The following is a 23195-nucleotide window of genomic DNA, read 5'->3' as shown; positions in this document are numbered from 1 at the left end:
CCATCAAAAGATGGGTATACTGTGGTCATAAAGGAACAGACATGGTCAGCAGCAATAATCAGGGTCTCAAAGTGTATCAAGAAAATATTACCTATAACCGTTACATCAACAACAGCACCATGAACTGTTGATACAAGGCAAAATAGATCCATGGTTTTAAGTTGTTGATGCTAAGCCTACCATCTGAATATCACAGCAGAAATGGACACTCATCGGGCCAGACAGGTTTTCCAGTCTGTTAATGTCCAGTTTTGTTGAGCCTGTATGAACGGTGGTCTGATAGCTGGCAGGAATGGCACCCAGTGAGGAGTTCTGCTGCTGCCTCGAGGTTTGAAGTCTTGTGCATTTGTAAGTGGTTGGTTGAGTTTCTGTCACCATCCTATGAACTTAAAGTCGCTTTGCCATTCTCTGATCTCTGGCATCAACAAGGCATTGTCCAGAGAACTGTTGCTGACTGGATATTTTATTTTTTTCTGAAATTTCTCTGTCAACTCTAGAGTTGGTTGTGTGGGAAAATCCCAGCAGGTCAGCAGTTTCTGAAACAGAGCATGCCTGGCACCAACAACAGTGCCACATTGTCCTTTAAATCACCTTTCATCTTTCAGCAGGCATCTTGACCATCGACATGGCTTTCAGTTGTTGTGACTGGCCACTTAGAGGTTTGTGTTAACAAGTAGTTGGATAGTTGCTCCTAATAAAGTGGCAATTGGAAATTTGATGCTAGTCACATCTAAAGTAGAGGAAAAGAGCTATTTCTGTGTTATTAATTTGCCAATTAAGGAGTCAAACATCTCAAGAAGACTCCCAGCGTTGGAATTTGGATTCAAAAGGACTCTCAATGCAAAACCAAAATTCTATCTGTGAGATTATGGGACCATTAAGGGTATATATGTTACCAGTAAAGACTATGGCAGTGATGATCACGGGATCCTTTCCATGGTAAAGAAAAAATGCATTAAGGAGGTAGGCATGTTATCATCCAACCCAGCTCTGAAGAGAAGAGTTCATAAGAGGCAAAGCATTCATAAACTTTGATAACAGATGGACAACAACAACAAAAAAAATGAATCTGCATCAGGTGACCCTGAATAGTCTCTTAGTTATGCTGTAATAGGTCTAGACTGCTGGGAGCTTCACATGATGCACTAAGTGTTTCTCACTCCTCACTCACTTTTTTCTTTTCGTTCACTATAAATCTGCTCCTTCATATTTGTGTGACCTGCTCCATATCACCACTGTTTCCCGCCCTCTCAGATCATCATCTGCTATTCATCTTACTGTTCCGTCCTCACGTCTTATCACTATGGGGAACAGAGCTTTCAGTTGCTCTGCTCCCCGGCTCTGGAACTCTCTTCCTCCTGCACTAAGAAATATTGACTCCCTCTCAGTATTTAAGACACAGCTCAAAACATACCTGTTTAAACTGGCTTATTCGCTTTAATGCTGATTTTATCTGTTGTCACGCTCTGTTTTGTAATTTTAACTTATTTTATGTATTTTATGACTACTGTTCCTTTTATTAATTGTGTTTTTTGTAAGGTGACCTTGGGTTTCTGAAAGGCGCCCTCAAATAAAATGTATTATTATTTATTATTATTACTATGTGTTTATACACCACTGTGCAATTAGTCATTAGTTATTATTAATCTCTGGCTGTCTTCCACAGCATGTCTTTGTCCTGTCTTTCCCCAACCCATTGCCGATGGCCGCCCCTCCCTGAGTCTGGTTCCGCCAGAGGTTCCTTCCTGTTACAAGGGAGTTTTTCCTTCCCACTGTTGCCAAAACACTTCTCATAGGAGGTCACATATGACTGTTGAGGGTTGTTTTTCTTTGTATTATTGTGGGAGTCTTTACCTTATAGTACAAAGTGCCTTGAGACAACTGATGTTGTGATTTGCCTTTAAATAAACTGAATTGAATTCAAATGAACTGAAATGTATTGAATTGAATTGGTCATGTCAGAGATATCTAGATGGACTAGATAGTGATGTCCATGGTTTCCAGTTTTCAAAATTGTGAAAACTGTACAAATACCTGCGTTTATGTAGCCGAGGCTTTCTGTGTTTAATGTTAGTAACTACTGTTAATCACCGCAATCAGATAATAATGTAGACAGATGGAGAAATCAGACACACAAGTCCTGAGCCCATTTAAGAGGCTGACGGTCACGAAGGCCAGACAGAAAGCCGATATCTTTGTTTTCCATGACTTAATACTGTTTGTTGTCTTTAACCCAGACATAGTAAGAGTGAGAAGGCTGAAGAGGAGGGAGAAGAAGAAATGAGAGACCACATAAAGAGTCAAATTTCCCCCACAGGTGTCTGTGTGTGTGTGACTAAATAATGCATTTTTCGTGCATTATGGCTTTTAAAGGCACCAGTAACAATCTTCCAACTCATTAAGTCAATTATTATTGTATATATGTATTATATTTATGTATATTTAGATGCAGAAAATGGAAAGCAATGTAGCAGAACATTGTGCAATAAAATACATATTATACCTACTGTGTTTCCTTGGCTTTAGAAAAATTTGTTTTAATTTAAAAGCAAACAAAAAAAATTATTAAATTAGCACATCTACAGCACAGACATATTAGACAGACAGGGCTTTAAATCTCTACTTCAGAACTACTTTTAAATATTAAAGCATGATAAAGTTCTCTATCTCTATATAGCTCAAAACTGCAATAATTACCACAATGCAATAAATATATGTTGTTTTTAAAAGAGCGTTCTATGTGTCAAAATAACCTATTAGAAAGAATATTTTGCAGGGTAGAAAAAAGTAAAAAGACATGTAAATTGCTTTGTTCTACAACAATATTTAGTTATGAGTGACTTAAATACAGAATGTTACAAATCACTTTTTTTAAATATGACAAAATTTAAATATGTACAAATAACATTATTTGGAGCATGTGAAGTTAAATTAGTAGACAACCAGAACTGTACCCAAATGTTAACTTCAGTCACGACTGGATTCAACCATGCATGAGAGAAATCTTCAAAAAGCAGCGCTGCAGTAGAGGCAAGTATTAACTGGTAAATATAATAACAGTTGGGAGTGTTTCAGTTATCATTTGATTTAACAGGGTCTGGTATGTAACCTCTACTGAAACAGCACCAGAGCTTTTTTTCATATAAAATACAGTTTTATCATCAGTCTAATTAAAAAAAACAAAACCCTTTCTTCAAAGTAAAGTATGACTATAAGGCCCCAGGGACCGTTCAGTCGCATCCCAAGTATTTCCCTCAGCCCCTCAAGTATCTCGTCTCTCAGGGATGCCAAAGTTTGAAGTTGGCTGAAGCTTTTTTTATTTTTTCAAAAAGCACAGAGTCTACTCTGTTATTATCTTATTCCACTTTCCATTTCACGCAAGTGTGAGCGGTGCCTCTACTGCAGGTTGGTGGCTGGCTTTCTTGCTCGAACACGTCGCAAGGATGAATGCTGGCTCAGTCTGATTGGTCCATGTTCACTGTTGTACTTTTAGCTAGTCTCTGGGTTTAATCGTTTGTTTCCAGCTGGGATCATGTTCTAAACAATGTTAAGAAGACAACAGTCCCAGAGAGTCAGATGCCTCTCCACATTTGGCTCCTTTTGACTGCTTTTCACTCTGTGTGGCTGGCTGCTTGGGTCTTTTTGATCAGGGAAGCGCTTTAATCCTCCTTTTGTTGATAGAGAAGCAACACTGCTTCTTGCAGTGGTACTTGCAGTCTGTTGTAAGTCATCACATGTAAATATGTAGGTCCACTTCCTGCCCTTTTGACTAGAGACATTCTCACCTTTCTGACCTTTTGTTTCCAGACTAAACAGCCCAATAAATAGGAGGTGTGCAGTCCTGCTCCTGCCTTTGGTTTCTTAATTCCACTCAGACCTCAGGTAGTTGGGGATACATTGACACACTAGGCGGCTGTAGTAAAATCCAGCCTGGCACATGCGTCTGGGGTTTCTGCAAGGCAACCTGTAACAACTAGAGACAGGAAGGGACAGATCAAGAGAAACAGGGGATCAAGAGGTAGTGTAAAAAATAATAGAAAAGGAAAATAAGATAAAGAAAAGAAATGAAAGCAGGAAAAGAAGACAAAGGGGGAAATGAAATGAGGACATTCGGAAAAAGATTTTTGAGAAGGGTGAGGTTGAGAGTGGGAAGATAGGAACAGAAGAGAAATACAAAGGAGATTATTTTGTCTTGGCATGCTTACTATTGATTATTCAGATCATCATATCCCTTTTGGGCAAACCTTCATCCAAGTTTTGTTTGCATCAAAGGACTCTGCGTGTGAGGAAAAAAAGAGGGAGTACTTTTCCAGAGGGGGGGGGGGGGGGGATTCTGAAAACTCTCACTTCAAAATCACAGTAGGTGTACGGTCCTTTTTGAACCACCTCCTGCGACCAGATGTTAAATCAGACTTAACCCTTTAAAGCCCAAACTATAAAGAAATTACCAGAGAATATTTTTTTTCTTTTTGGTAAATGGAGGGTCTGTTGAACCTTCTGGCAAATGTTTTAAATAAAATATTTATGTATGTATGTTTAAGTTTTAATTTCTGTTATATTTACATCTGACATGTTTTTCCTGCAAGTTATTGCTTAAGATGTGCCACATACTGGGATGAAAAATTATGTAAAAGTCTCAAAATCCCATATGTGAAATAGGATAAACTAGGCATTAAAGGTTAAGTAAAAAAGTAAGTGAGAAAGTGAGTAAGAAAAGAAAAACTACAAAAGAAAAGTGGAATTAGTTTGCTATTTGTGAACTATGCCTGTAAAGTCCGTGCTAAATTACTACTTATCCTTTGTCAAACATAAAAAATGCAAATGTCAGCAAAATAAATTCCAAAACTTAAATGCAGCTTAAGGATTGGTTAATTTAACTTCTAGTTTTTCTAAATGCTGCATTCCAAATTTATATATTGCTTATTTTGATCACATGTGGAGAAATCTGAATTTTCCAGATGTAGCATGAGAAAACATCGGATTATGCTAACCTATCTAGTAGGTTTGACTTTCAGAGGGTAAAGAGTTGTTATTTGAGCTGCGCTGTTACTGGTTTGTGTTAAAAAGTATAATTTATTTTCAGTTGTTGAAGTATCTGATCCAGTAGTAGTGCATCTGAAGTAGTTTAATAAGAAATGTCAGTTTTTGGATATTTCCTGTTCCTATTAATGCAAATGTAAGTTAACAGTTGTGATAAAGAAATGTAATATACAAAACACATAAACTGGTTTCTTTTGCCAGCTTCTACAGTGAAAATTGAACAAGCGCTACGCAACAACAGGAAACGGAGAAACTTTGCTTTCAAAGTAGAACTAGCATGTTTTAGAAAGTGTTAACAGCACCATTAATGTATATAAAAAGAAAATATTGAACACCATTCATACAATTCTGTCACTTTTACACAGTTAATAGGTGTAACTACTGGAGGATTGTATGAGGGATGTAATTCAGGTATTTATTAATATATTTAATGACTCAATTATAATTTAAAATCTTTTCGTAAAGATCTTTTATTACTCTTTCTGAATGTTGGTAAGAACATAACTTTTTTCACATTTTAAATAGCTCTGTTTTTTAAAAAAAAAAACCCTCTTTCTACTCTTTCTTGAATTGATTTGCACATCTGCATTAGCAAAAGTATTATTACAATAACATTTCCCATTATACAACTTCAATAACTACAAATTAATTATGCATGAAGTTGTCTTTTTTTTTTTTAATTTCTTGTCATTTCTAGTGACACGTGTCAGCTATAATTAATTTGAGCTTGTATTTGTTTGTGTCATTTTCATATATTAGCAAGCTACGTTTTGCTACGTTAGCTCCTTCTGCTCACTACAAGCTAAACTAGCTTAGCAGTTGTAAATAGAGACATTATAAGATAAGACTTTGTAAACATTTAGCTGGTATCAACTAATCTTGTAAAAATGAGTCTTAATTTCATTTGTCTGTCAAAGTTTTAATCTTTTTGCATTTTAGCGAACGAATAACAATCTTTTATTTGTGCATCTGAATTAATTTGTCTTGTGTGCAAATACTTTAGAGATTCTGTAGGAGACATTTACTGTGTACTTAACTAGGAAGAGACAATTTTTTAAATTTAATTTTAAGTTCCTAGGCAACTCCTAAATGAAGTATTCAGGGCATGGCCCCTTGAGAGGAGGCCCTGGGGCAGAACCAGGATACACTGGGGAGATTACATCTCTTGGCTGACTTGGGAATGCCTTGGTGTCCTCCCCGGAAAAGCTGGAGGCTGAGGGAGGTCATGGGTGTCTCTGCTTATGCTGCCCCCATGTTCCGGACCCAGATAAACAGGATGGATGGATAGATATTTTATGCTTTCATATCATTTTAGATTAAAAAAATGAGTAATAATATTTGAATAGACAAAAAGTGGCTAAAATGGAGGCTACAATTTTCCACAAAGAGTGGATTTATTTCAGCCCCCCTAAGCTCAGAAAGTGTAGAAAACTGGCACTAAAGGTCACTTGCACGTAAATCCGTGAACTTTACCACATGGAAGGCCACTAATGTAAAAGCCCAGGTCTGCGGTTGTGTTTTCTTTGTGCCTGTCACTCCATCTGTCTCTGAGCTGGTCTCTGTCTGCTCTGATGGTTGCTCTGCTCACTGTCATCACGTTCACCCAGTCTCGTTCTCTGTCTCTCTGCAGGCCTCTCGGGTCAGGGGAAGGCTGATCCCTTGCATGCTAACTGTGGGAACCGAGGCACGCACGCAAAACACACGCAAATATTTAGAATGCCTCAAGTCCATAAAAGGTCACATGGAAACATGTGAGCAAAAGAGAATGGAGGGAGATGCTTGCTTTTTCTTGTGTGGAATGTTTGACGTCTCCATCGAGAGTTGTTTCTCTTAATGCTCTCACTCTTTCCATGGGTGATGGCACCCCAGTGGGTCACCAGCCATTGGAAGCATCACGTGCAGGAGCAGCTCCCGCAGTGTAAGCCACTGTTTGAGGGAGCAAGTATGGAAGTGGCTGTGTACATATTGTGCTCAGATTGCAGCACAACAGTGAAAATCTACACCGTGTGCAAACTCTTTCCAAAATGAAACTCCCATATCCGCAATTCTAAAACACTGAGCCAGTTTACCAGTCGTTAGTGCCAAGTTGTATGTTTTCAGTGATTGTTGTAATCACTCTCCAAGAGATCACCTCCTGCTGTGGTTTGAATAAATGATAAATGATTTCCATTGGCACAAACATATTGTCATGGTCTCCATTTCCTGGTTTCTATTTGATTTCTGATCCCTGCTTGGATTTAGCTGATACTGTTCACACTTTGTTAGTGTCCCCTTTGTCCTCACTTCTTTGTCTTTCTCTGTTTTGTCTGTGTGTTGGCTTCTTTGTGTGTTTCAAGTATTTGTTTTCCCTCCTTTTATTATTGTCACTTGTGTTCAGCTGTTTTCACCTGTAACTAATCAACCCTGTGTGTGTGGTCTGTTTGATATCCTCGTGTTGGTTATGTACCAGCCATGTTATAGTTTTGCAACTTGGAAAAATGTCCACAGGGTTAGGTTAGGCTTATGGGGTTAGGATTACGATTTGGTGTGCGGTGTTACAGCGTTTCCACGTTTAAAAACTACGACATAACTATATTGTGACTGGTCACTTTCGATGTTGACCAGCATCCAGGAACAACTTTGACACAACAATCAGATTGCTTAAACCAGTTTACTGAACTTTGTGTATTTCTGTTTTTTTGGAGCAGGCATTAAAGGCTCAGATTAGTTTATTTAACCCACCTCATTGTTTTATGTTTGTGTCCTTTAAATCTCTTTCAGAGATTTGTGTTCTTAGCCACATGTGTCAGTCACATTTACATAATACAGAGGAAGTGTTTAGTTGGGGATTTTTTTTTACATTGGAACTAAGAAGAGGAATTACTAATTCCAGTGAATTGTTTGGATGACACATGCATAGCAACCAGACTTGGATACTGCTTTTAGTGTGCGTAAGTACACTTTATTGGTGGTGTCATGTTGGATTGTGATTTTAAACCAAGAGGAGGGTATTTTATGTCACATAGAGACAGTGACAGAACAGAAAGTAGTCTGATGCCAGTGGAGGTGTAAGACATCTGTGATTAGTGGTGGATTCAGGTTTTTTAAATACAACAATCAACTATTAACAGATATAATTAAAAACCTAATTAATGTCTTTGATTAAATGTGTCTGTGGTTAACTATTTTCTTTGATCAGATAAGGTTCTCTTGAGTTTAGTTGGCAGACGCCCACAGTGTGGATACCTGAGATGAACAAACCAGACAGCCACTTTGGCTCAAAGCCAGTAGCAGGAATGGACTCCTGACTGCTTTTTACACCTACCTGCAGGTGTTTGGGTTGAACTTCTTGCCCTGCCGCATGCACGACTCATGACTCTCTCTGCACTGACACAGACAAGTATCTGGGTTCAGAGGCTGGTGTCCGGGACATTCTGCGGCGCACACACAGCCGCAGAGATCATCATCCCACCTCTGGCCAGCAGGGCATGACTTCCCCTCGCCCTGACCTTCGCACTGGCATTCACCTGAGAGAAGATCACCGAGAAAACCAAAGAGGGAGAGTGATTTTATGAATCAAAATGAAACTTTATCATATATTGCGTCACACATGCCTGACAGCACTGTCGGGCTAAGTATTTGATGGTCGTGTTTCTACTTGTAAGACATTTGCATGAAGCTATCTTCCCCAAACTTCCCTGTATCTGTGTATTTTTGTCTCTCGATTGTCTCTCGAGCTTACTCATTTACTGTCAGAGTGATGGCTTCATGGCACATTTATTGTAAACTGCTCACAGTGAATCCAAAGGCTTGAGGAAAACTTAATTCTCAAGAGCTGCACATTGACATTTTGCACAACACAGCCAAAACATATTTAAATACAATAAATGAAACCCTTGCTTACAAGTGTTGTGGTCCAGTTTCCAGCCTGGATCACAGCTGGCTTCAGTGAGTCCATTTTGACAGATGCATTCACATGTGGACTCTTCCAGAACCCGATTGGGCCCACAGAGAGCCAGAAGGCCAGAGTCCAGCACTTCTGGAAGACATAAAAAAGTGAAAAATTGTATTTTGTCAGGGTTTTTTTTCTTTTTCAGATTTATGAAATATTGTGCAGAGTCATGATCCCCAGAGGATGAAACACTGTAACTGTGAGGTTGGCATTTTCCCAGGAAGAGAAACAGATTCCTTTAATGTTGTTTCAGGAAGGCCATCCGGTGTTTGGCACTACCCACTGTGGCGATCCCTTACGAATAAGGGAGCAACTAAAACTAGCTCATCTATACAGACATTTGATGGATTGTCATGAAATATGGGTTAGGGTTAGATGTTCAAGTTCACCAGAGGATGAAATCTAATGCCTTTGATGGCCTCCTGATTATATTCAGGTCAACATTTTAATCTGTCCAGTACAAAAGATTCCCTGCAGCTGTACCTTGAACTAAGATTTGACTTCATGATATGTCAGCTAAACATCAGCCTGTTAGCATGATAGTATTATGTTTGCAGCCTCTCAAAGTTTAGTGTTTTCATGGCTGTCAGTTTGGCAGGCAGCTACAGGAACTGTGGTTAAGTTGCAGAGAGACTGGCATTTTCTTTTCTTAGGACACATACCTGTGGTAAATCCAAAGAAGAGAATAGTTTTTGGTTTACACTTATACTAATGTTGCCTGTGGAAACAATAGTTCAAAGACGGACCTCTCAGTATAGATCAGATGAACAGCTATGAAAATGATAAACAATAATATATGTCAAGAGAGGTTACTTTAATGTAAAAAAGAATGGTAGGAACTGTAGTTCACTACATGATTGTACAAGTAAAACGGCACAAAAACATTCCTGCTACAAATGAATAGGCAGTACCTCAGGGAAAGATTTGCCACCCAAACGCCATCATCATCACCATCATCATCATCATCTGGGTGTTGTTACTCAGTTGTTTTATCTGGTTCACATCCCAAAACGTGTTCAGTGGAAGTTTTTTGTACTATTGTGCATTCCACTTCAGAGCCGTGACCCAATTAAAAGGACATGTCTTGTTTAAAGCAGCGGTCCCCAACCTTTTTTGCGCCACGGACCGGTTTATGCCCGACAATATTTTCACGGACCGGCCTTTAAGGTGTCGCGGATAAATACAACAAAATAAAACCAGTACCGGTACCGAAAAAAGACAATTTATTCATAACACACGTGAAAAGACCCTGGAAAACCGAGTTAACGATAAAAACGATAACAAAATAACGCTGAAAACTGATAAAAACCCTGAAAACCATACATTTCACACCTGAGTCTCAACTCTTGCGGCCCGGTACCGGTCCGAGGCCCGGGGGTTAGGGACCGCTGCTTTAAAGGACATGTCTGAGTTTAAAAAACAACACTATTTCTAACACGTTGGAGTGTCTGTGCTGTCCATGCTGCAGAAAGGGTGGGTCAGACAAATATCAAACTCTGCAGTGAGAGTTTGACCCATGAATTAATCTCTGTTTTTCATGTCATCAAAATGACGCTCAAACTTTGACATCCTCATTTAAAGGCTTTATTTGGAACATAAGTCAGCCTTGTTCACTGGATTTAACACTTTGGTTTCATTTGCCAAAAAGTTTACTCTTCTATGACTCTTTTTCCACCATTGTAGTTCTGGTACCAATGCAGATCCCTTTCTGTGTTGGTGCCTTTTGAGTACCAGGGGCTCAAGAGGATTGAGAACCAATTATTATGTTGCGTCATTAGGAGAAGTTGGGGTAGTGGTCTCCTTGGCTCTGGTGCTAGTCTTTTTTCAGCACAAAAGGGTGGAACTAGTTCTAAATTGGCCATCTGCGCCACATCAGTGGAAAAACTGCAATTGTCAGTTTTGTCTATAGTGGGTGTCAACCACATGCTTGAGAACCACTGATGGACTAGACTGAATATGCATCAGCATGAGCAGAGATTGACTAATTTGACCAACATGACTCATGCATGCTTACCTGCCTCTCTCTCAGGGTAGTTTATCGTGTCTGCAGAGACGCACACACAATTTGCTGGATCCCATACTAAGCCCGAGGCACAGGCACGTTCAGGAGGAGAGCACCTATCAAAACACAGACACGCACTCACGCTATATTATAAATGCATGGATACACAAAAGAGTCAGTCATGAATGGCTGTAAAGGCACCCACGCGTCACTCTTCACCTATCACTCCAACTCACAGGTGATCTGTTGCTGCTCGTCTGATGATGGAGCGGAGCGGCCGCTTGGGGAGGCAATCGCATGAAGTGTGGTTGATGAAGGTTACCGTGACAGCAGTGTAATCCAACCTGGACTGGGACCGTTCCATCAGCTAGGAGCGGGAAGAAGAAAGTTAGACGTGCATGTGTGCATAAAAGTCTGCATTGTGGAAGGAATTAGTGTTTGTTCTTTTCTTTCCTGTTCTTCTGCTGCAGTACTGCTGATGTTTAGATGTTGATGTAATTGTTGTAAGATTGTGCAACTGTGCGTGACTCAACTGTGTATATTGTCTTAACATCATGTCCATTTGCAGCCAAAGGCTGTCCCACTGGAGTAGGGTGTGTTGTGATACAGACAAGCTGGTTACATAAATGGGCAGATTGGTTTCTGTCCTCTTTCCTGATGCAGTTTGTGGTGCAAGAGCATAAAATCTGGAGCAGAGTGTTAAATAATTCAAGCGCTGAAGAGTGTACAAGATACCTTGAGAGGCCAAACGGCCTGGAACTTAAGAAAACACCAGCAATAAGAAAAATGCTGCAAAAGCACACAAAACAAAATGACAACGGAAATAGGAAAAATGAGAACGGAAATAGGAAAAACTAAAACAGAAATAGGAAAAAAAGCTGATTTCCAAAAGTACAAAGGAAGTGTTTCTGGGGAGACAATAACCCGACGGACCAGTTGTAGGAACCAAAATATGTTAAGTATTGTGCTGGGAGACACTTAAAAAAAGTGGAGGATTTATCGGTTTTGTGAGGAAGTGTGTTAGCCTAACCATTAGCCTAAAAATCTGTCATCAGTATTATATTAATCATGATAAAACACGCCTACGATGTTTTGGGTTCCTGGAACTGGTCCGTCAATGGTTATTGTCCCCCCAGAAACACTTCCCTTGTTTTTTTTCCCCTATTTCTGTTTTGTTTTTTCCTATTTTTCTGTTGTCGTTTTTCCTATTTCCATTGTGTTTTGTGTGCTTTTGCAGCATTTTTCTTATTGCTGATGTTTTCTTAAGTTGCAGTCTGTTTGGCCTCTCAGGGCAACCATAACAAGATGTTAGATACAAGGAGGTAAAATAGAGACTCTGGGTGCATGGCTTACCGTCTTGTTCACAAGAGCGTAACTTGTATTTGTGCAGTAAAAAGCTTCGTTGTTGCAGCATCCACCGCAACGATGCAGCGCCACACAATGAGGGAGGTAGAATTGACTGGTGGATTCTGGGTATTCTTTAGCGACTTCAATGCACACCTCTCTGGGCTGGCACGAGGTTCGTTGGATCTCCTCCAGGATGACTGAAAATACAGCCAACAATGCATGACAACAGGAACTGCACCCCTCTGTGAAGGCCACACCAGACATCTTTGAACCACACCTTCAGTTTAATTCTAAAATTACTTAAGCACAATCTGAGATGCTTATAGCTTATAGATCCACCTTTAGCAACATTCACTTTAAGCAACGGTATTCTGTATGGCTTTATTAGTCGGTTACATCATTATGGAGGAATTTGGGCCCACGCTTCTTTACAGTGGTGCTTCATTTCATTGAGGTTTGCGGGAATTCAGCTCTCTTAAGTTCCCAGCACAGCATTTCAGTGGAGCTGAGGTCTGGACTTTAACTGGGTCGTTACGACACCTTGATTCGAATTTGAATTTGAATTTCTTTTCTTTCTCTGTCATTCTGTTGTTGACTTGCTGCTATGCTTGGGGATCACTGCCCCTTACATCATCTGGTTTGGGCCAAGCTTTAGGTGTGGGACAATGGCTTCACATTTGACTCTAGAACACTTTACAGAGGAGTTGATGGTTGCGAGGTCCTTTGGCTGCAAAACAAGCCTAAACCATCACACATCCACCTCCGTGCTTGACAGTCAGTATGAGGTGTTTGTGCTGATATGCTGGGTTTTCTGTCTATCACTTTGGGCTTGTCTGTCCAAAGCACAGAAGTCTTCTGATTTGTTCAGATGCAACTTTGCAAACCTAAGCCATGCTGTTTTTTCAGAGAGAAGAGGCCTTCTCCTTAAAACAGTTTCAAACACATCATACATAATTGTACTGCCGTTATCTTTAATATTGAACATGCTAACTGAGACCTGTAGAGTCTGAGGTGTGTTTTTTTTTTTCACTCTAGGCATTGCATGGTCTGACCTTGGGGCATCAATTCTTTGGATGACTGGAGGCTGTCTTGAATGTTTTCCACTGCTGAGTAATCTTTCTCACTGTAGAATGATTGATTTCAAATTGTTTGGAAATGGCTTTGCATCCCTTTCTAGACTGATGGGTAGCAACAATTGCCTCTCTAAAGATCATTGCTGATGTCTTTTTCCCCTGGCATTGTGTGAACACATACCTGAATGCTGCAGATAAGAAAACTGCCAAAATTTCAGCTTTTCTTTAGAGGTGCTCACACTTGCTGATGATCAGTTAATCATGTGCACTTGATTAGCAGTGCCTGGCTGCTACTTACCCTTTTAATTCTTATGGAAGCGGTAAGGGTGTATTCAGGGTATTACATACTGCTTCTGCATGTTGGCTTTTTTTTTTTTAAATAGTGAAATACTTCACGTGTTGTTGTTCACATATTTTTCCACATGAGTGTATAAACACCCACCTGAGGATTCAGAAACCACATTTGGGGTAATTCTCGCCACAATTTGTTTCTGCAGAAGCACATTTTTGACACACAGCCGCTCAGTGAACACAACAGTAATTTCCATTGTATGCTGGTAATTATAGGTAGATTCTGTTTGTTTCCCCCTTTCTTTGTTTTTCCTGTTTATTAGAGGTTTTAGGGAGAGGAAATCCTGATTCTCTGCAATACCAGCTACATTTTCTGTCTCCAGTACAATGAAATCCATCTGTCAGTCCTTAAAAAACACAATTGTGTGGTTATATCACTGCTACATTTTTTTCCACTTTGCCAGTCTGTTCAAGTATTTCAGACTGCTGTGATTGAAAGGCTGACATTAGCAGCAATAACACTGTCTTGACTTCCACAAATCTAATGATTCTGAAGAAATAATAATAAACAGACTACCTCTGTGCAAGCACGTCAGTGTTTACCTCGCCAAGTGTCATCAACTTTGTAAAGAGCCTCCTCCCTCATCGGAACCCACATGTCCTGATTGTTAGCGTTGAGTAAAGGGCTCATTGAAGATGTGGATAAAGACGATGAAGAGGGGGATGAAGAGCTGTGCCATGACCTCTTCTTTAGGCACTGCTGAATCACACTGTATTCAGGGTATAGGAACTGTAGAAGGTCATCCACACTTTTTATTGCCTCCAAACTGAGCTGGTCATTTGACTGCAACAGAAGATTGGGGGGGAACAGTAAAAAGAGTTAGAACAGAAAATGAACCTGAAAGATGATAAACAAACGTCACAAATCTTGCAGCTAAGAGGGTGTTTTGGTTGTGTAATAAAATAGAAATAATTTAAAAACACTCTTTTTATAGTTTGGCTTCAGAACGATTTAGTCGTGTATTTTTGGTGAAAAATTGTTTGATACAGTGGAATTTACAGCGTTGAGTTTGCTGGTTTGTTCTGGGTAAACAGTGAATACCTCAGCTGCCAATGTGTTGTAACATGTTGTTTTTGGCTACTGTTAGTTAAGAGCATGCATGTCCTCTCTTCACCTGCACACACTGCTATTTTTTAATGACAAAAAAGAAAAAAAATCCAAAGCAGGAAAACTTAATTTGAGAATACACATAGGGTATACATAAGTCTACAAATAAATACACAGTATATATAGCACTATGTAAAAGTCTTGAGTCACCTTCATTTCTTTGTATTTTGCTAGGAAATTGGGAAATAGGTGCAGCAATTTATTGAAATAACAACAGAGTTTGTGCAATTCTAACAAGCTTGAAAGTCAATATTTGTATGACCACCTTTATTCTTCAACACAGCCTGAACTTAAGAGAGTTCAGAGTGTGTTGAATAATAAAGGCAAACTCTTCTAATTTCTAGTAGCCTTCAGGAATAGTTCTCCTGGGTCTTCTTTGGACGTTTCTGACTTCTGACTTCAGTTCTCTGTCAACATGATCCCACACTGCTTCAACAGTGTTGAGGTCCGGGCTCTGGGGAGGCCAATCCATGACTGATAGTGTTCCACTGTGTGTTTTTTCTATCCAGGTATGGTTTTACTGCACTGGGAGTGGGTTTTTCATTGTCTTGCTGAAAAATGAAGGTATTGCATGGTGGATCTAAATCTCTGGCACTTTTTTTGCATACAAGATTCCATCAATTTTGATAGTCCCCAAAACAAGTGGTTGAAATGCCGCCCAAAACCATGACAGAGGCTCCACCGTGTTTTACAGATGGGCACTCACTGTCCTTCCTCTCTCCTAACCTCCAACATATCAGTTATGATTTGAATGAAACCTTTAACATTTGGATTCATCACTCCACCACATGTGTTGCCCCCTGTTTTCACTCCGGTTCTTGTATAATGTGGCATACCTCCGCCTTTCCTCCCGGTTTCTCCACCTTAAGCCTTCTTGACAGCCACCCTTCCACTGAGATTATTTCTGATGAAGCTTCAGTGAACAGAAGATGGATCAACTGAAAGTCCAGATGCATCTCTTAGGTCCCGTGTCAGGTCTTTGATTGCTTTCCTTCATATTTCTTAAGGACATGACTTTAAGATATGGTTCATCTGCTGTAGATAGGTTTTAAGCCTGGCACTTCTTTTTTCCTCCACTTGTATAGTTTCCCCAAGTTGTTTCAAGGACATTGCACATCGTGCTAAAGAGCCATTTTATGCCTGTCAAACTGTGTCATCTTTGGCATTTTTCATACATTTGGCTACAAAAATGAGAACAAGTTTTGTGTTTTTGTGACAGCTGCTGGTAATAAAGTACCTAAAGATACAATTTAAAATTGGTTCTTTGCTAAGTTGTCTTTTATGTGCAGACAAAACACTACTTAATCCCTTCAGTTAGGAGCCTTTTTATGCTTGAATGATTCATAGGTCAGTCTCAACTGGCTTAACAAACAAAAAACATTCATCTGAAAATTAGCAGGTATTCAGACAATAAGTGAAAAAGCAGCCAATGTCCAAAGAAAAACTTTGAAAGAACTTCAGAAATCCTGGATAACTATAGCTCAATGGCACTTTAAAAAAACTACAAGAAAGTCTGGCTGCTTCGAAGGAAAATATAAAGAATTGAGGGGTGACTCAATGGTTTTGCATAGTACTGTATGAATCATCCAGAGTTACTCTACTATAGTCTAAAAACAGAAGACAGAGCTGGAAATGAGCATAACAGGTCAGCTTCCATTGAAGCCTCCTATGTAAGAGCTCTTGGAGTTTACTCTAGGACAACACTGGGCCTCCTTAAATAGACAAACGTAATGGAGATTATTCAATGTGGTGGACGAGATCCATACAGTAAATCAGTTTAAAGCAGATATCGCTCTATAAACCCTTCCAGCTGTGAGTCATTCCCTTAATGATTTTCCCGCCATCATGATAAATGACTTTCTTCTGTTTTAATAGAGTAGATGAAAGATGAGAGATTAACTGACTAATAGACGCTGCTGTATTATCTGACTAAATGTCAGCAGGGAGTTGGTCTTTGAGTGTCACATTTGAAGTCTTCCTGGGAACATGGGTGGGTTGTTTAATTTCCCAGGCTGAGAGAGAGCAGACTGGCACAGCTGGCACTGCCTAAACAGAAACTGGATCTCTGCAGTGTTATCACTATTTCCATTTATCTCTTTCTGTCTGCCTCCCCCCTCCTTTTTCATTTCCCTCCATCCATCTTAACAAATATCAACATACTTTACTGTCATTATTAACCTCCCCTTCATAGCAGTTTTTATGTCCACCTGTTACTATAAATATGAAATTTTGTATTTAGTGTAAAAAAAAAAAACCTGCATAAAAATCTGTATACACAAAGCTCCAGCTTCATGATCCATGACAACTTCATGGTGGCACTACTGGAAATAAGAGATGCTGTTTTTAGACCATATCTGCTTTTGAGATACCTAAGTTAAAAGAACCAGTACTGGTCTTGATTCCACCTAAGTGAACCCAGAACCTTTAATCCCAGCAACTTTTTTAAATGTTCTTTCAGACAGTTGTTTGTCTGTGTTTCTCCCTAGTCTCTAAAGGCCTGTAGACAGCTGTTTTTACGCATGAGACTCCTTTGCACTCCGTCATCCCCTGAGCTGTGCCACACGTGTAACTTTTGTTTTGGATGAAAATAGCTGTCAGGTGATGTAAATCTATCTGACAGCCATTTTGCACATTTATAAACTATAAAATAGAGCTGAGTGCATTTCTAAAAATATAGTTGATCAACTTCAGCAGAACAGAAAAGAACATACTTGCCCTTTTTGTACGGAATTAATTCAAGGATCTTTTGATTTCCTATTAATCTTTTGCCCAACCTAGGTTGCTATTTAAAACTAGTAGAAAGAAATGTTTGTGGTATATTTACTGTAGAATTGTTTAGCGCTGTATTTCTCATTACACAGCAGATGACAGACTCTTCTCTCTCATTTTGCCCTTTTTCTCCTGCTCTTCCTTCTCTCTTGCATTGTTAGTTGATCACATAACATGAGGTAATCGCTAAGGGACCGTGAAGTCATAATTGACTGATCTTGCATCCATTGCTTTGGGGTGTGTCTAACATCCGGCATTGCTGGCATATAGACACACACATGTGCACACACCCATTCATTTCTCACTCTTATTATTATTGCTGTTGCTGTTAGTAGCTGTAGTAGACTACTACAGCTACTAATAGTAGCATAGTAGTAGTATTACAACCACATTAAGTCTGAAGTTATTGTGACTTAAACACAGTTTAAAAAAGATACATACACGTATGGAAAAAGTGCTTAGAAGAAAAACAAGTCCTCTAGCTTAAGCGTGAAAAGCACTATTGTTGTCATAGATGTTTTTGATAAGTCTGAAGTTTTTCACTTATGCACCGAGCAGCTTCCACTAAATGAGGTCTACTTTCCTAGAGCAGGAAACCAAACACCGAACCATTTCCTGGCTGGCTCGTAAACAGCCTTTGTTGTCAGGTAAACTTTCAAAACCATGCTGACTTTTGTTTTTTTCTTTTTTTAGTCATAACTTAATAACATCACAGAAACAAGCAGTTGATTTACAAAACAAAACAAAAAAGTTGTGTAAAACAAATGTATTATATAAATAATTAATCTCATTTTGTGTAATGAAAAGCAATTGATAACCTCTATATTTAGAAATCTACTCCATGTTTCTGTGATCATACTATTTGTATGATTTATTAATAAGTTGCTTTCTAGAGGCTGCAAGGATTCTTCTTATAACTGGTTCTTAAAGTTTCTTATAATTTGTGTTTTAGGCTTTTGAAGGATTTAGGTGTCCCATAGGGATCAATACTTGGCCCCCAGCTGTTAATGTTATACATTAATAAGTTATATTACAATATAACTTATTAATTAAATATAATATAACAATGTAATTATTAATTTATATTGTTATACAATATAAATTATATTGTTATACAATATAAATTATCTGATAATATCACACAATCTAAACATTTTACAAAGGAACATCAAATGTTCACTTCTATGCAGATGATACCATCTTGTGTGCAGCCAGCTCTATGGCGAGGAATCTTCATGTTTTAAGTTTTCACTGAAAGAAAAACTGTTTGCACTTGACTACTGTTAGTTTTGGAGTATGCATTTGCATTCAAGCACCTAAGAAGATGGTGTTTTCTTTAATCTTAAGTGCATTACACTTTTTTTTTTTTTTTTTACATAGTATACAAAAATGATGCCACTTTCTTTAGGTTCTCATAAATCTACCAAATTTATTTATTCACATGATACAATCTGGTGGAAAACTAAATATATCCCATGACTCAGCTTGTAGAAGAAACTTTGCCAGCAGTAACTGGAAGCAATTGTTTTCTCTATGACTATCAATCACATGCATTTTTGTGGAGGAATTCTCTTTATAGTGCTTCATGTTTGTGGACATTTGTTTTTGGGCTACTTGCTTCATCTCCCACACAATTTTTTTAGGTTGAGGCCTGGACTTTAACTGGACTAAAGCAGCATTTTATTGTTTTTATTTTATTTTAATTTCTTTTTAGCCATTTTATTATAGTCACTGCTCTATTTGGGCTCATCGTCCTCACATGATCCAGTTTGTTTGACCACTAAAACCAAGCTTTAGCTGTTGGACAGATTCACATTCAACTGCAGAATACTTTGGTATACAGAGGAATACATGGTTGACTAAATGACTGGAAGGTATCCAGGTCCTGTGTCTGCAAAATAAGCACAAATCATAACTCTTACGCCACCATGCTCAAGTTGAATTTCCTGTGACGTCCCAGGATTGTGACATAGTGACAAACATAATATAATTATTATTAATGGGATGACTGTGGCTCAAGAGGTAGAGTGGGTTTTCATCTCAGAAGGTCAGTGGTTTGATCTCCGGTGGTTCAGGTGTGCATCCTTGGGTGTCAAAGTATCTTTGGGCAAGATATTGAACCCCAAGTGGCCCCACTACATCCTTTTTAGTGTGAATGTTGGGTTTAAAGCACTTATGCACTTTATTTTTCATTTGACTGTATGTATTTTATGCTATTGAAGTGTCAGTGTACCACAAGAATGAACACTGTGTTTTTCCCCTAAAACATAATTGTATTTATTTTCCAGTTGAACATTTTAATGGCCATTGTTATGCTCATGATGCTATTATTGAAAGCTTATTCCAAACTCCATTTAGACAAAATGTTTGGTTTTCACTGCATTACTTATCTGTAATGTTCCTACACAATAACAAAATTCAGGCTAAAGCAAGATATCACTGAGCACCTTGCATTTTGTTAAATAGCTTATAGTGTGCAAACACATCATGAAGGAGCAAAACAATTGCTGGAAGACTTAATATTCACAATTTGATGACATATATGAGACAGCTACAACAATAGCCAGTTGAAGTTCTGCAAAAGTTACATGTCCCAAAAAGTCACTGTCGGTTGGAAGGCATCAGGTTAGCTTTTATTGATTTTATGATGACTCCATTGTGTAAACCATTGTGATTGTTGGAAATGTTGCTTGTGTAAAAAAGATTACATCTGTGAGATTGCCTAAGTAAATACAGCTTAAATAACGCAATCCTTACAAAACGTATTCTCACATATAGTGTTTCAGTGCTGACGGTGCAGAGGACAATCTCAACAGTTGGGCAATCTACTGTCTGTGTCTACATATCAAGCACATAGTTAATGGTTCTTTAATTTCTATAACATCTGTGTGCCATCCATGGAAGCATCTACAATTCTTCATTCATTCAGCTTTTTCTCAAAAATTTTCATCTGTATGGAATCGATTGTAAGCAAAACTAACATAATTATCATGTCGTGAAGTGTGAAGTGTAAATTCTTACCTGTGTGCCCATGTCTCCAGATTGGTAATAGTCTGTATAGTCTTGTCCTGAGCACAAATTGCTGATATTAAGCATCCATAGGAGCACAGCTGGTATCCACATAGTGAGGATATAGAGAGAAGGGGGGAAGGAGAGGAGATGTCAGGAGAGAGGAAGAGGAAGTTGGCGGATTTAAAGCTTGATGTAAAGAGAAAGCCAGGAAGGAGGAGAGGAAGGTGGAGGATAAGGAAAGAGGTTTCGCAGATTTTATAGGTATCTCTCAGCTCCTCTCTTCATTCTATCCTGGGACGAAGTTGCTCTTCTGGCACAGGTTGGTTAAATTTGGGAAATCAGCTGAATAAATCATGATGAGGAAATCTACTCCTCTTCCTCGTGTCAAACCACAGCTCGTTCTCGTGCACGCTCTCTCTCTCTAGCCTCTCCTGTCGTCTCGCTGCTCTTCCATTCTTGCCGTTGGCCGTGATGTCAGGTGTCTGTTAGTTGCTGTTTGTCTCAGTTTTGTCTTCACTTTGGCTCCTCTTTATATCTTTCTTGGCCTTGGCCTGGACCTACTCCTCGGTCTCTGGCCCTTTTTTGTTTGCTGACTCTCGCATTTATCTCCCTTTTTCCTCTCTCCAGCCTTGGTCGTCCTTGTCAGTCTCCTTTCCTCGCCCTTCACACTTGTGCACCTCCTCGCCTTTTTTATCTGTATTTTTTTCCTCGTCTTTGCACAACAGCTGTGCTCTTCCCTCCCTCCTCTCTCTCTCTCTCTCTCTCTCTCTCTCTCCCTCAGATTATTTCTGACTCTTTATCTGTCTCCGCTTTCTTCCCCAGAAAGCTTCAGGGCACAGCTCTGTCTGTCTGTCTCTCTGGATTCCCCCCCCCCCTCCCCCCCCCCTGCTTTCTGAATCAGTCCCAACTTTTCTGTCAGGGTGTGTGATCCTTAGAAAAACATCAAAGGGAGCTGAAACAATAGAAAGTGGCTTATTTAAAATCCTGCCCTGAAAAAAAATAGAAGAGAAAAAAAAAAGAAAGGAAAGAGTCAGTCGTTTTAAGTTCCAGTCCAAACAGAGTGAACATGCGTCCTGTTCACAGGCGTCCTGCTGGAGTGAATGAGACAAACAAGAATGGCTTGTATTTAATGGGCGGGGTAAAGGATTTGAGAGACATGGTTCGTACAGCTGATTATACTGACCCCCGCCACCCAGCCCAGAAATTGCAGGCTATGCAGCGCCTGGGCACTGGCACATTTCCCCTTAGCAGATGCCATCATCTTCTTTATTTTAAGATTTAAATTCACTGGACAGACTGTTTTTCCCCCGCTCCTGTGGGTTCTCTAATTTGATTCTCTCAGACACATAACACGCTGAACTGTCACTTTTTAAAATCAGATTATCCTCCCACATTCCCCATCACTCTTCTGTTTCTCACACAGTTGTTATCGTGACATCTTTTGTCATTCTGTCTCTGTAATTCCTGGTAACGGGAGCAGCTGCTGGTGGGGAAGAAAAAAATGCGCACGTTCGCTCACCTAGGAGTGATGAATGTGAGTTTCCTAACTGCAGCTCTAAGTGCCTTTTTATGAGCTAATATCTTTGCTGCCTCTCTCTCTCTGGTTTATCTCAGCTGCCCCCAGTTCCTGTCGATTTCTCTTCACCCCCATGAGCACTATTTCTTTGTCAGGACTAGTCTGTGTGTGTGAGAGGCACATATGAAGCTCTCACACCTGCAGCTCACATCCTTTTCTGACATTTTTTACCCCTCTCAGGTTCCATCTTTGCCTTTTCTTCACTCTGGCTTTCCCTTTTTTTTCCTGACCACCTCTGGTTTTGTCCCTTACAGGTCCTAAAAAAAGACAAACTTTACATACCTCCTTAACTATACTGCCCCAAGGCTGTGGGCATGTGTGTCACGGAGCAGCAGGAGGAGGAGGAGGAGGAGAAGAAGGAGAGAGGAACAGCAGAAGGAGCTTTTATCTTTTTCTATATTCTGAAATCTTTTTTTCCACTTTCCCCCTTTACCGACAACTATAAAGTAAATTACGGGGATGTCAGGCAGACAGACGGTATATAGAAGTGGAGAAAAGGCAGGAGGAGGAGGCAAAGAGAGGTGTGTCTGGGAAACGCTCGAATGAGAAAACATCCGATTTTTGGGCCAGTCACTGCCAGCCTTTTGAAGGATTAGATGCGCACGCATGCATGCACGCACATGCTGGCAAGTGCCTGCATGCAGTTTGCTTTATGTGTCGGAATCTGCTCAACCAAACTCCACATTCCAGTCATTGCTTTCCCCTCTTCATCATGTGAGCACAGAATTACCAAATAGAGATCAATATGTGAAGAAGGGCTCTATCAGCATGATTCTGTGGCACCACCCGAGAAATCTTTTATAAAGAGAGCAATAACCTGCTATATAAAATTCACCAAGATGCTTACAATGGTGTCGTCTGTTTTCTTTGAGCCGTGAAGGGAATTTGACCTCAGTGAATCATTGTTAATTGATCAGAAGGTCTCCGGTGGCTGACAACAAAACCAAAGATCCCATAAACCTACGCAAAAGTGACGTCAGACATGA

At 39.5% G+C, this 23195-nt stretch overlaps 1 protein-coding gene across 1 annotated transcript; it reads right to left on the bottom strand.

The window, feature by feature from the left end:
- Positions 1 to 2519: 2519 nt before the first annotated feature.
- LOC102789896 (vascular endothelial growth factor C-like) lies at positions 2520 to 21438 on the bottom strand. The gene is made up of 8 exons (XM_006792771.3): positions 20643 to 21438; positions 14288 to 14528; positions 12327 to 12517; positions 11210 to 11340; positions 10986 to 11089; positions 8924 to 9058; positions 8345 to 8546; positions 2520 to 3973 (listed from the first exon to the last, which is right to left on the bottom strand). Exons 1-8 carry the CDS (start codon positions 20742 to 20744, stop codon positions 3862 to 3864), a joined length of 1218 nt encoding a protein of 405 aa, XP_006792834.1. The 5' UTR covers positions 20745 to 21438; the 3' UTR covers positions 2520 to 3861.
- Between the last annotated feature and the right edge of the window lie 1757 nt (positions 21439 to 23195).

Source organism: Neolamprologus brichardi, chromosome 23 (genome assembly GCF_056152115.1).
Source record: "Neolamprologus brichardi isolate AB-2024 chromosome 23, ASM5615211v1, whole genome shotgun sequence".
Classification (NCBI taxonomy): Eukaryota; Metazoa; Chordata; class Actinopteri; order Cichliformes; family Cichlidae; genus Neolamprologus; species Neolamprologus brichardi.
The sequence above is the reverse complement of the archived record's forward strand: the minus strand, read 5'-3'. Positions and strand labels throughout refer to the sequence as shown.

Excerpts from the sequence above, each read along its gene's own strand:
- LOC102789896 (XM_006792771.3), bottom strand. The coding sequence starts at position 20,744 with ATGTGGATACCAGCTGTGCTCCTATGGATGCTTAATATCAGCAATTTG. Across the intron at positions 14,529-20,642 it reads CTGGAGACATGGGCACACAG|TCAAATGACCAGCTCAGTTT; the intron begins GTAAGAATTTAC and ends CTTCTGTTGCAG. Across the intron at positions 11,341-12,326 it reads ACGCTCTTGTGAACAAGACG|CTGATGGAACGGTCCCAGTC; the intron begins GTAAGCCATGCA and ends TCCCGCTCCTAG.